The sequence below is a fragment of the Myotis myotis genome, unplaced genomic scaffold (genome assembly GCF_014108235.1).
Source record: "Myotis myotis isolate mMyoMyo1 unplaced genomic scaffold, mMyoMyo1.p scaffold_m19_p_11, whole genome shotgun sequence".
Lineage (NCBI taxonomy): Eukaryota > Metazoa > Chordata > Mammalia > Chiroptera > Vespertilionidae > Myotis > Myotis myotis.
The window spans coordinates 14,614,716-14,628,560 of NW_023416315.1; the positions used below are offsets into that span (position 1 = coordinate 14,614,716).

Consider the following 13,845-nt stretch of genomic DNA (forward strand, 5'->3'; position numbering starts at 1 on the left):
AAGGGAGATATATATGAGTCCTGCTGATGAGAGGACTGTGAACGAGCTGGCACTTTAGACCATCTTTGTGGAATGAGTGGGTTTGTGCAAATCTAGGAAAAGGACGGTGCTGAGAGAGCAGTTGCCATCATGATGTCTCTAGTTCTGGATGAACTCTAGTTCTTCTGATGTTATTCTTAGAGATTTGACTTTGACTTTTATAGTAGTAGCCTCTTTTGTCTTTCATTCATGTTGTTTTAAAATGTGAACTGTAAGTAATATTTTTAGAGCTATTAATGTCGAAGAAATACATTTTCTAGTCTGTGGCACAAAGAGGAATGGTGAGATATAAGTGATAATTTCTAGGCTAGGAGTTAGGACCACGACCCTGCTTTTGGTTATGTACAATCTTGACAAATGTTTGGCTGTCGCTTATCATCTGGTTACAACAGTAAAAAAGGGGTAATATTTAGGACGAGGCTGGATGACTTGTGAATCCTTTAATATTTGTTGATGTTAAGTCAGAAAATCTTGAAGAAAATATTAAAGGAAAAATCATGATTATATCAGGTAAAGTTTTTGTGTAGAGACTGCAAGTTGGATTTGTTAGCATCTTTGGGGAACTGTAAATATTGTGATACTGGGAATTTATAGTACACAGAGTGAGTCCTCTGCTTTAAGAAGAAAATCCATTTTCTTTTTTCTTACAGACAAGCAATCATCTCCTCGGACCAAAACTGTTTCCACTTGATAGATTATTAGCAATATTATATAGTATCGTGGACAGCAGAGTTGCTCCAACAGCAAATATATTTTCCCAGGTAAGCTTTGTGATAGGCTCTTATCTATCATCTTTATCTTTATGGAATTTTTCAAGTAGAATAGTTGGTAGAGTTCCCGGCATTTAGAGGTTTGATCAGCATGAGTAAGTAATTTGGTCTAGGTGAGTAATTGAAAATTCCAAATCTTTAAGGATATCACTGAATTTGCATACAGGTATAACCGCATGATCAAAACAGTTTAATTTTCTATTTTTTTCTTTTTTTAATTACAGAATTTTTAAATTAAGCAATTATAATGATCTTGATGATTAAACAAAAGGCTTCATGATTATTGATGAAGTATAATATAAAAATATAATTTAATGAAAACAAAAATATTAAAATTTTATTTGCAAATAAGTAAAATTATTCCTATTCCTCAAATAGACCTTTTAGGTTGACATGCATTTTTACAAAAATGCTCTTATCTTCAGAATGATTAAGTTCTCAGATTTTTCACTAGATGGCAGCAGTAGCATTAAAAATAGGAACCATGACATATTTAATAAAGTTAAGATTTTTTAGTTGCCATTTAAAAAAAAACTTAATTATTAAAAATATAGTCATAGTACATTTCTTATATGGCCCAGAAAGACAATCTTGATCTCATGGATATGAACGGGTAGAGGAGAAAAAGAATGTGACTAGTATTTATTGAAAAACAAAGTCACCTGACTTTGTTGCAATGTTGCAATGTTGTTTCATGTATAAGTTTTTAGGTTGAGAAATCTGTAAATAATAGCATTTACATTTTTATTCACTGCAAATAAATTTGGTTCCTGAATGGATGTTAGACTTTGTAATCAATATCTGGTGGAAACTTTTAATTCTTCACTCAAAGAAGCCTTTGAGAACCTATATGTTCTCATTTAACTCAACATTTAAGTTAGATAATTTTTATGTCAGCATTTATAAAAAATTTTATATACCTTTACTGTGTTCTTGAAGAAAGGTAATGTAGTCAGTTATTAGGCTGTGCATATAACTAGCTAAATAGGTAAGTAGATTGGCAGCCCTAATGCCAATAGTTTAAAAAATCCAATTCAGTTTTAATCTGTATTGCAGGGAATTTTTTCCAATATATGTTTTAGAAATGCTTTGTCTGAAAATAAAGTAATTTTAATCAAACTTTAGATTTTATTAATAGCTTTCTACATACAATACATTTTATGTTTATTTTTGCTGCTGCAATAACTATAAAATAGGTATTATGACAGTGATGGCGAACCTTTTGAGCTCGGCGTGTCAGCATTTTGAAAAACCCTAACTTAACTCTGGTGCCGTGTCACATATAGAAATTTTTTGATATTTGCAACCATTGTAAAACAATGATGTATATTTTTGATATTTATTTTATATATTTAAATGCCCATTTAACAAAGAAAAATCAACCAAAAAAATGTCATAGATTCGCCATCACTGTATTATGATCTTTATCTTAAGGAATTGAGGCTTAGAGAGGTTAAGTGTTGTTGCCAATCAATGTGACACATATAATTCTTTGAGAACTAAAGCCTGGGGAAGTGAGGTACTTCTAAATAGAGCAGGAAGGCATTTGATCACATGTAATTGTACCTCAGGTACCCCAAAATTACCTTTGTGGAAGATACAAAGAAGGATGATCAGTGGTTTTCCCTTTTAGCGAGCTTATAATTTATTTGGGGGGGGGGGTGTGGTACAAATGTACATAAAAATAATGTATAGCTGTAAATGAATGCTAGTGCTGCTGAGAAATTTACAGCAGAGAGAGATCACTTCTGGGTTGGGCATGAATATAGGAAGATGACTTCATAAAAAAGGTGAAAAATGGAGCTGGGTTATAGAGAATGAGTAGGATTTTTTTTCTTTAAATATTTCTAATCTACATAGTGATCCATTTTTATTGTACAGAAATGAGAAAAATGGGTAAATAAAAAGGAGAAATAATAGATAAAATTAGCTGACACCTTATTTCTAGCGGATAGAGTTTAGTAGACGAGAAATTTATGATGGGCAGGTAATATGACCAAAGGGAGAGGACTAAGAAAACCCACAAAATCTTTGTGACCTGCACACTGGTTTAGTTGAAAGTGGATTATATTGTGGTAGTGGTAGCAGTCATTGTTAACAATCTAGTAACTAGTACTACTGCCACATCATCCATCTTACCTTGCCTTTTGGTATCTTACATTGGCAGGGCATTTTACATTTTATAGTCTTGTCACTTACTAAGTTAATCTTTAAAGAAAAGGAACTGAAGCTCAGAATGCCTAAGAGATCTGCCCAAGGCCACATAGCAAATCACTGGTAGCATCCAGACTTGAAGAAGATTTTTCCAGCAACAGGCTTTGATTAGAGAAACAATGTAGCCCAAATGCATCTTTATTTTTTAACCAAGTTAAATTGTTTTCCACCTTAACAACTATGAAATTCTTTTCAGCCATAAACTTAAAACAATTTTTATTCATCTTCTTATTACCGGTAATCAAAATGATAAATTTTGTATATTTAAAACATGGCTTAAATGAATTTGTGTCCATTTGATGTCAAATCACTTAGGACTTGATATTGCTTTATTTCCATTTGTGATACAAAGGGTGGGGTGCTAAAAATGGATGATGCATCTGACCCTAAAATATCTAACACAGTCAGGTTACATATATACTGTGTGTAAGAACAAAATGTGACAGAAATCACATCATAGGAAGGGTAATTCTCCCATATGCCTTTTCTTTTTCTTTCCATTGACTCTCAGTGACTTTTTCTGTTTTTCTCTCCTTTTATGCATCCATGTAAACTACTCTTGTCCGTAGGAATGACAATTTGTATTTAACCTATGCACATATAATTTTTTAAGTGAAAAACAAAAGTATGACTTGTATTGGAAGTGCTTATTTGATATGAACACTAGATGGCAATATTGTTACATTACAGCTTTAAGATAAACTAAGAAACAACCTGTTAATACTGTTTTTGATATTTAGAGAAAGCTGTTTGTTAATTTAACAAATTGGTTTATTTGAATATAATAAAAATTATCTGGAGATATTTAATGGTATACATGTGCATGCTGTACATGCTTTCATGAATAAATAAATAAATAAAATTGGTAAGGTATTATGTTACACGAGAGCAGTGGTTCTCAACCTGTGGGTCGCGACCCCTTTAGGGGTCAAACGACCCTTTCACAGGGGTTGCCTAAGACCATCGGAAAACATATATAATTACATATTGTTTTTGTGATTAATCACTATGCTTTAATTATGTTCCATTTGTAACAATAAAATTGGGGGTCACCACAACGTGAGGAACTGTATTAAAGGGTCGTGGCATTAGGAAGCTTGAGAACCACTGCACTAAAGGCCCAGTGCATGAATTCGTGGGTGGGGTTCCTCTGGGTGGCCTGCAGGGATCAGGCTGAAACCCACAGTTCAATGCCACCTGCAGCTCCTACCTGCCGCTCCTGCTTATCCCAGCACTACTGTGCCTGCCGCTGGCTCGTGCCCAATCAGTCCCAATCAGAAGAGGCTCGTGCTGCCGCAGCAGCGCTCGCCAACCATGAGCCTTGCATCTGGTGCCCTCCCAAGGGGAGTGGCCTGTGGGATCAAGCTGAAACCGGCTCTCTGACATCCCCCAAGGGGTGCTGGATTGCGAGAGGGTGCAGGCCAGGCTGAGGAACCCCACCGGTGCACTATCGGGTCAGGGAGCAACCATGAGAGGGGTCCAGGGTGTGTCCAGCCCATCTCAGTCCCAATCAGCAGGACCCCAGCAGCAAGCTAACCTATCGGTCAGAGCATCTGCCCCCTGGTGGTCAGTGCACATCATAGCGACTGGTCGACCAGTTGACTTCTGCCCTCTGATGATCAGTGCACATAATAGCAAGCAGTTGAGCAGCCTTAGCATATCATTAGCATATTACGCTTTGGTTGGTTGGTTCTGCTGTTCGGTCTATTTGCATATTACCCTTTTGTTATATAGGATGAGTGTTTTCCATGTGGAAGTAAATTTCTTCTTACTGGCTGTAATGTGTTTATATGCAATGATTATTTTTTCTATTTATTTACTTTATATCACCTGTTTTAAGGCTTTATTTTTTAGTGATATGCTATTGTATAGCTTGATTTACCAGTTACATAATTATTTATAATTTTTCACATAACAGTTTGATCAGATGTTTTATATATGTTCAAAGTTCTCTTGAAGCAAAAGTTTATTTCCATTGCATTTCATTTAAATCTATTCTGTAATAAAGTTATAAAAATAGTAGTTTAAGGAATCTTTAAAGTTATTAAAATTGTAATTGAGAATAATAATCAAATTAACAACAGTAATAGTATGTAGTTGGTATTCTTCCGAATTTCAATATTTTTTATTAAATTTTGAATAAGATTCTACTCATTAACTTTAGTCTCAAGATGAGTAAAAGTATTAGTACATTTAACATTTTACATTAGAATAATGCTCATATTTATTAAATTGAAATACGGTTTTTAAATTTTCTTAGATTTGTAAGAGAATTTAGCCTTATGCAATTTACTACAGTTTTGCAGTCATAATCATGGGTTGTTTTTAAATTTTTCATTCAAATAAAATAAATGTAGTGCCATCTACACATGAACTTTGTGAATGACAAAGCTTTAATTCTGGTATTTCCAGTTATTTAGTTTTTCCTCTCAGCATGGATAGAATATATAAGCTATACCATTTACATTCAGGAAATGGCAAAGATTATTACTTTCAAAACACTTTGATCAGATATGTTATTGAAGACCATTTATCATCTTTAAAAGAAATACTATTGAATTTCTTTAAGAAATTTGTTTACAAACCTTTGGTTGACCTATTCTATTTGTGTGATTTTCACTTACTTATCCTTGCCTACCCCCTCCATAGTCTTGTAGTTCTACATGAAGGCAGTAGAAGATTCAGTTCTTTAAGACTGTTATCAAGTATATCACTTATTTTAAAATATTAAGCCATAATGCTTTATCTTCTCCCAGATGATAAAATTGTAAAGAGTTTATTTCTAAGATAATTGCTATAAGTTTCTAAAGTGACTTTGAAAAGGAGAATTATCTTTTAAAAAAATTAGGGACATTTAATTACATGTATGTATATCATGTAATTGTTGCATTTGATCAGTTAGTATTTTGAAGAATTATTTTTTGAAAGCAATTCATTGAAATTCTATAATTTAGAAGTTTTAAAATAGTATAGTTATGATACTATCAGAAACAGTGTTCATGGAATTAATATTAAAAATAGCGGGAGGAAGAGGAGTGTAGTATCTTTAAAAAATAGTTCTTCATACTATATTGACAATTTGCACTGTTTAGTAATTAATGTCTAGTTTGTGAATGGCTTCATATTTAGTTGTACATAATTTAATATGGAAAAATTAAATATCATTTTTTAGAAGTATAAAATAATTTTGGATTAAATTATAGTATACAAATATGTTTTTTTTAAATATACATTTCCATTTATAATTTCTCTGCTCTTGAACTTAAATCGTGATATTGGAATATATTTGGACTGTTTTTGTTATATCCGTTTAATTTTCAGTCATGAATTGACTTGATCTTTTCTTAAAAAGGTTGCATTAATTCTAAAAGGTTGCATTTAGATAACCTGTACTCATTTGGATGTTGGTTTATGAGCCATACAGTATATATTTATTTAAATGAATTATTTTTATTTTTTCAAACAATTTATCATCAGTCAGAAAGAATAATTTTGTTATTTTATCTAGGAGGGTTTTTTAAGCAGGTGCTTCATCTCTACCATAGCTGTAGGAAGATGTTTTTGTTGTGCTAAGGGCAGCCAAACTTTTATTCAACATAAAAAACAGGGTTTTGCCATTTTTTTCTTTAAATATAGGTAGATGTATATTAAATTTATATACTTTCAATTTTTTAAAAGAAGCGATTTTGTGAATATTATTTAATTCAAAACTGTTTTAATATAAAATATTTTAGTCTAATTCAAGCTTCAAAATTCAAAGTCATTACTTAACCTTTTTCTCTAATTGGAATTAAATTTTTGTTTCTGTGCTTAAAATTTTATTTAAAAGATACTTATTAAGGGTCTACTATGTTCCAGGCTCTGTGTTGAGTAAAGAGAGTACAGTAGGTCCTTGGGTTACGTCGGAGATCCATTCCTACAGCGTGACGTAATATGATTTTCGCCGTAAGTCGGAACCCGCCTATATAAGCACCAACGTCGCTCACATGGAGCACATACACAGCAGTAATAAAGTGAAAAAGTAAAAAAAAAATTAAAAGAAAGATAATAATTCCTGACCTTTATTTGTGGTAAAGAAATATTAAAAAACATAAAGCACATATGTACATACCTTGAAATGACGACTTTTTTTTTTTTTAATAAATAAATGGGAGATGGTGACGTAACCATGAAAGGACGTATGTCAAGTCCGACGTAATCTGAGGACTGCCTGTACAAGAGTGAGGAGAATGCAGTTCCTCCCTCAAGGACCTTACAGTCAGTCTGTGGCTTCTACTGCCCTTCATTTGTATTGGGGTGGTTGCCAGGTTCTAGCTTATACTAGAGTTGTTAGTAGTGCGTGTGTGTATTTACTAGGAGGACATATATGCTGAAGGAACTGTTTTGAATACTTAAGTGAAAGCTAAAACTTAAAGTGAATAAATAGAAGTAGGATTTTTCTCATTGGTATTTCCTGTTATTTAATAATATAGGTATTTACGTGTCGTCTTCTGAGTAAAATAACCTTTTTGTTGAATGTTTCCTTCTGACATGTCTTGAACTTAGTGTTGTGGATGGAGCATTATCGTTTGATACCTATGTCATAGCTAAATTATGCTAATTATCCATTATATTTAATTCTAGTTAGCTATGTTTATTGGTATCTTAATTAAGAACTTAAGTTATGGACAAATAAGGAGTGTATTGTGCGTGGCCTGTTATAAACTAAGTGACTTTTACATAGTTACATGACTATACAGTAAGCCCTAGATTTTGCAGACCTCGATTTAATGGACTTCAGATTTAATGGATAAAATTTCCGGTCCATATGTCATGTGTGAAAATTGACACCCTGTTAATTTTAAAATGGTTTTAACTAAGATTTGCTTATAATTAAATTAACACGTTATTTTTTGTTATTTTTAACAAATTTTAGTGAATAGGCCTTATGTTGGAAAAACACTGTAGTCATTTCACCAATATAAATATTACATATCTACAACTCTAGTCTACATATTTAAACCCAAAAGTCACTTCTCATAAACAATGTTCTGCAAATGATTAGCAAGTGTTCATGCCACATCACTTGCGGTAATTGGTTCTGTTGTCAAGTGGTGTGACTTTCTGCATCAGTTTTTAATGTGAGCTGGCGATGTACCCATGTGTGCTAAGCCACACCCCAGCTGTGTACTCGAGGTGACTGGTGAATGCATGCATTTACTAGGTCTATTCAGTATAAATTAAAAATAACAGTAAATCATATAGAAAACTTCTGTGACATGAAACTTGTATTCCATACTTAATTTTAATTACACAAATGTATCTAAGTAAAAACAAACCAACTGATTTGTCAATATTTTAATGTACACATTAGGAATATCTACTTTATTATATAACTTTTGGCTTTAACAGATACCCACCCCCTTGCCCGAATTAGTTATATTGAGGTTTTACTATATTTCAAATACTTTATGATTAAATGTTATATTCATTATAGCACTCTTTCATACACAATATTTCAAACTACTTTTGATTTTTAACCAAAAGTACTTTAACCAAATAACTGATTTTACAGATTTCATTTATAATTATAAAACCTCTTTGCCTTAAAAATTATTATAATACATAATATTATGGTTGATTTATATCTGTATATATAAAAGCCTAAGCGACCCAACGACTGGTTGACCAGTTGCTATGAAGCGCACTGACCACCAGGGGGCAGATGCTCAGCACAGGAGCTGCCCCCTGGTGGTCAGTGTGCTCCCACAGCCAACCTCCTGTGGCCGGCCAACCTCCCATGGTCCCTCCCCCAGGCCAGCTGCCCCCCTCCCCATTGACTCCAATCGCTGGCCAGGCCGAGGGACCCCACCCATGCAAGAATTCGTGCACCGGGCCTCTAGTTTTATAGTAGAGTAATAACATTTATCAAATGCTAGTTATATTGCATCAGAAATCATAGTTGATGATGAAATACTACCCAGTGCATATGAATTTGAATCTCATAAACACAAAGTGTGTAACATCCTAAAATCTAGCTATAATATATTCATATAAAGTGATTTGGATATGAGGATTATCTTTATAGATATTAAAGTTGGTGAACAAATGGGACAGTTTTCCTAAAAATAAATTTCTTGGATACTAGAATATTAGAAAATGTGAAAAGCTATTTCTTCTTTTTCAATTTCTTTATGCTTTATTAGGTTTGTGCCAGCATTCCAGTGTGTCTATAATATCCAACTTAAATGCTTGATGCTATTAAAGTAAATTATGTAAATCACAGAAAATATCTTGAATGCTAACATTTTCTAATAATCCTACTATGTTTTTTCCTAACCACAACTGCAACTGTGAGGCATTCCATTCCAAAGGTGATAAGGAAGCTTTACTTAATACCTACTTCGCTGACAAATAGGTTAGCAAGGGTGCTGTTTAACAGAGGCAGCCCTTTTCTAGCAGCAAAAGCCATGATGCTTAGTCTCCTCTGGGGCAGTAAATTAGATTCTCAAACCTCCTACTGTCCCTGGTGTGGATGCATTACTATTCTGCCATCTTGTCACTATGCAGCAGGTACCTGTTACAGGAGATTTTTAAACACTGTTTTGGGATGCTTTATATTTGAAAAGAGTAAAGTTGATCTATAGTTTTTCCCTAATTCACTTTTGTTGTAAAGGATATTAATATTAATCAGTAGTGGGCTGGTGCATGAAAAATCATGCACTGGAGGGGGGATCCCTCAGCCCGGCCTGCCCCCTCTCACAGTTTGGGAGCCCTCAGGGGTGGGAGGCGACCCGGCGATCAGGGGAAGGCGACACGCCATCACACCTCTGCTGCTGCCCCTGCCGGCAGCGCAAGCCTCGGCTGGCCCTGGTTCCTTGCACCTCGGGCTGGTCCTGGGCAGCTGGGGTGCTGAGGGGAATTGCCACACGCCTGCTGCCCCTGTAGGGCTGAAGGGACTGGGCGCCGCCATCTTTGAGGGTGGGTCAGTCAATTATCATATTCCATTATTGGCTGTTGGCACCGCCATCTTTGCAATGGCATGAGGGTCGATTAGCATATTCCCTCTTTCTTAGATAGGATTACCAAAGATAATAAAAAGGAGGGTATATTTTACTCATTTGCCTACAGTAAGGATAAAAAGTTGTCGTCTTTTCATTTTTAAAAGAATAGTGTTTACCCCTACTCTTTTCTTACCTTCCCCAAATCTGGTGGTGTTAAGTTTCTTCAGTTTTACCACTTTGTTTTTGTGAGTCTTATCAGCCTAGCAATAGGCATTTTTATTGAACTCTAGAAAAATGCATAAATTAGGCTTTTGACTTTTGAATAAATAGTACACTGATATCTTATTTTTGTAGGCAATATTTTATAACTACCTTTCTTAAAGTTACTATTGCTTCTAAAAAAATATACCAAATGTATACCTTTTATTAACGTTTTTGAGGAAATGTATTTGGTACCGGTACATTTTATTTGACTTGGCAGATCTTTTGCTGAAAACACAAAAAAAGTATGTGTGGATGTGCTTGCTCGTGCCTATTGAGGAAAATATATACTATCAACATATAGTAAATAAGAGGCAAATGCACACCTTAGCTATAGCGTTATGACTAGAAGAGGAGTTTTAACAAAATGAGTTAGGGTGATAAATGATTTGGAAAAATCTGCATCATGGAGGTGTGATTTTTTTTTTTCTTTTTTTTAAAATATATTTTATTGATTTTTTTACAGAGAGGAAGGGATAGAGATAGAGAGTTAGAAACATCGATGAGAGAGAAACATCGATCAGCTGCCTCCTGCACACCCCCCACTGGGGATGTGCCCACAACCAAGGCACATGCCCTTGACCGGAATCGAACCTGGGACCTTTCAGTCCGCAGGCCGACGCTCTATCCACTGAGCCAAACCGGTTTCGGCATGGAGGTGTGATTATTAAAACAAATGTTGATGCTTAAGGGAATGGTTTCCAATGAAAAATTATTTTGATTCCTTGTTAGCTCACAATTAATTGGAGTTTTTTGGAGGAGATTGGCCTCACCTGCTTATACACAAACATTTCAGAAACTGGTATTGCAGAAATGCTCTTGTCATTTCCCCTAGATGAGAAATTTGGGTCCTCAGTCCCAGTGTCACTATGGAACTGGATTGCTCCCTCACCTTGGGTACGCCAGTGATAGAGAGCTGAGTTCTTAGAATAGGAAGTAATCATGTCCATGTAGTTAGGAATAAGAAAGCAAACTTGGCTTATCTGAAACTGCCTTATTGACTTCCCTTGCTTCAAATACTCTGTGTATGCTAATATCTTTCGAATTCTTTATTCTAGCCTGTGTCTATCTCTGGACCCAAATTGCCAACTGAACAGTAATACTTGAATATGTCATATGCATCACATACTAAAATATATCCCAAACCAAATTATTCCCTAAACCTTTTCCCCTTTTTTCAGATTTTAAAACTAATTCATTTATTACTCATTCTTTATTTATTTATTTTTTAATATATATTTTATTGATTTTTTACAGAGAGGAAGGTAGAGGGATAGAGAGTTAGAAACATCGATGAGAGAGAAACATCAATCAGCTGCCTCCTGCACATCTCCTACTGGGGATGTGCCCGCAACCCAGGTACATGCCCCTGACCGGAATCGAACCTGGGACCCTTCAGTCTGCAGGCCGATGCTCTATCCACTGAGCCAAACCGGTTTCGGCCATTTATTACTCATTCTTTAATAAGCACATACTTTGTGGCATGTACAATGGTAGACTCTAGAAAAAAGGGGACTTCTGTAATCCTATATAATAAAAGGCTAATATGCAAATTGTCCCCTTGACTGGGAGTTTGCCTGGGAGTTCGACCAGAGTGCGGGGCCAGCCAGTGAACTGTCCGTAGTCCCTTCCCCCCGGCTGGCCCCACCTCCATCCCCCCCCCCCGCCCCCCTCCCCCGCCCGGCTGGCTGGACCTCACCTGTGTATGAATTTGTGCACCAGGCCTCTAGTACTTTAAATAATAAAGATTAAACAAAGATAATATATGGTTTCTAGTTTTTTAGTTAGTGGAGAAATTATCTCAGTACCTTCTTTTTTGTTTTTACTTCATTTAGTTGGTCAACAAATCCAATCTATTTTTCCTCCTAAATACAAATGTCTCTTGAACTTATTTTTTTCCACCCCCACTGCCAAATGCCTTAAATTCATAACTTCATTATTTCTTAGGCCCAGCATGTCAAACTCACAGCTGGTGAGCTGCATGCTTCGTTTATTTTATTTTATTTTAATATATTTTTATTGATTTCAGAGAGGAAGGGAGAAGGGAAAGAGAAATAGAAACATCAGTGGTGAGAGAGAATCATTGATCGGCTGCCTCTCACACACCCACCACTGGAGGTTGAGCCTGCAACCCAGGCATGCACCCTTGACTAGAACCAAACCCGGGACCCTTTAGTCCACAGGCTGACGCTCTATCCACTGAGCAAAACCAGTCAGGGCTGCTTCATTTATATAAACGAGTCATGCGGCCTAATGGCTGCGAGTTTGACATGCTTGTCGCGTCCTTAACTGCTTTTCCTGTCAACAGATAACTTTCAAATTCATCTTCCATACAGTTATCAGTATAAATCATTTTTAAAAAGTTGGTCTCATTTTCTGCTTATACTTTTTAAATGAATTACATTATCTATAAAAGCATGTCTACATTCCATAACATTTCTTGTGAGGTTCTTTACAAACTGGCCCCGTTTTCTACCACTTCCTCCATTCACCCTGTGCACCATTCACAATAAGCTGTTCCCTAAAAGCACACCAATTTTTCTTTTGTATCGTTACATGTGTTGTTTCTCTATCACTGTTGTGCTCTCTTTTATGCTTCTTGGTTTATCCCCCAAATGTCATTTTTCAATGAATTTACATTTGCTTCCCTTCTTCTTGGTTATTCCCTTCTCTGAATCAGATAATTGCATTTATACATATCACTAGCATAGCTCTCATATTGTGTTGTTACCATTTTATTGTGTGTTTGTCTCCCCAGTACCTTGAACTCTTTGAGGGCAAAAACCTTGTCCTTTCATTTTTGTGATTCAGGCACAGTGCCTTGAACATAGGATTCACTCACTCAATGAATTTCTATTCCCCTACCCATGCAGTTACGGTCTCTCTGGATACTAGATAGAGGCTTGCAGTCATTTTTGTACCACAAGGTTCTAGAGAGGAGAGGAGCTATCTTTAGGTCCTCTTTGTATAAATACACATTTCACTTTTTGTCTATCTGAGTATATTTGAAGACTTTCAATCCACTTCCTGCCTTTTTTTGGGAAATAGAAATTTCTAGAGGTGATGATTTTAAGTTGAATAGCTTTGACGGCATTTGCCTCTCTTCCATTGCTGCACTCATCACCTTGTGTGTGTAAAAAGGTCCGTTGAACTTGGTTGTTATATGCCACGTGCTCAGGAACTATCACATCGCCTGAAATCAGATCAAATGTAGTGCTTGTTGGGTGTGAACCTCATACACTGACATACCACTTGTTAAGCTTTTTTATTTAAATAATTTTATATGTTTCAGATTGTAAAGCTTTTCCAGGGCAAGCAGGATAGGCTATTTCATGAATCAGTTAACATATATACCAGCCTGTGAAAGTATAAAAATAATGAGCATGTTAAAAATTAATTACAGTTGTAAATTGATTTTCTTTTGTTGGCAGAAAGAACGTAGTGTATTAGCCTGGGAACAGGTTCACACTGTTTTAACATTAAGCACTTCCAGCTGAAGCTTGTTAGTGACTGCCTCTCAGATTAAGGAAAAAAAATCCTCACCATGGTACATGAACTCCTATTGTTAGGACATAAAT

At 35.3% G+C, this 13,845-nt stretch overlaps 1 protein-coding gene across 6 annotated transcripts in view; it reads left to right on the forward strand.

Annotated features, from left to right (window-relative positions):
* Positions 1-13,845, forward strand: part of ORC5 (origin recognition complex subunit 5) — a 92,578-nt gene that overhangs the window by 36,615 nt on the left and 42,118 nt on the right. For all 6 annotated transcript variants that reach the window (XR_004970811.1, XM_036327591.1, XM_036327596.1 and 3 more), the window contains exon 12: positions 690-800. Coding sequence is in view for 5 of the 6 variants with exons in the window: in XM_036327591.1 (XP_036183484.1) it covers positions 690-800 (111 nt within the window). In the remaining variant the exon portion in view is untranslated. The remainder of the gene's footprint in view (positions 1-689; positions 801-13,845) is intronic.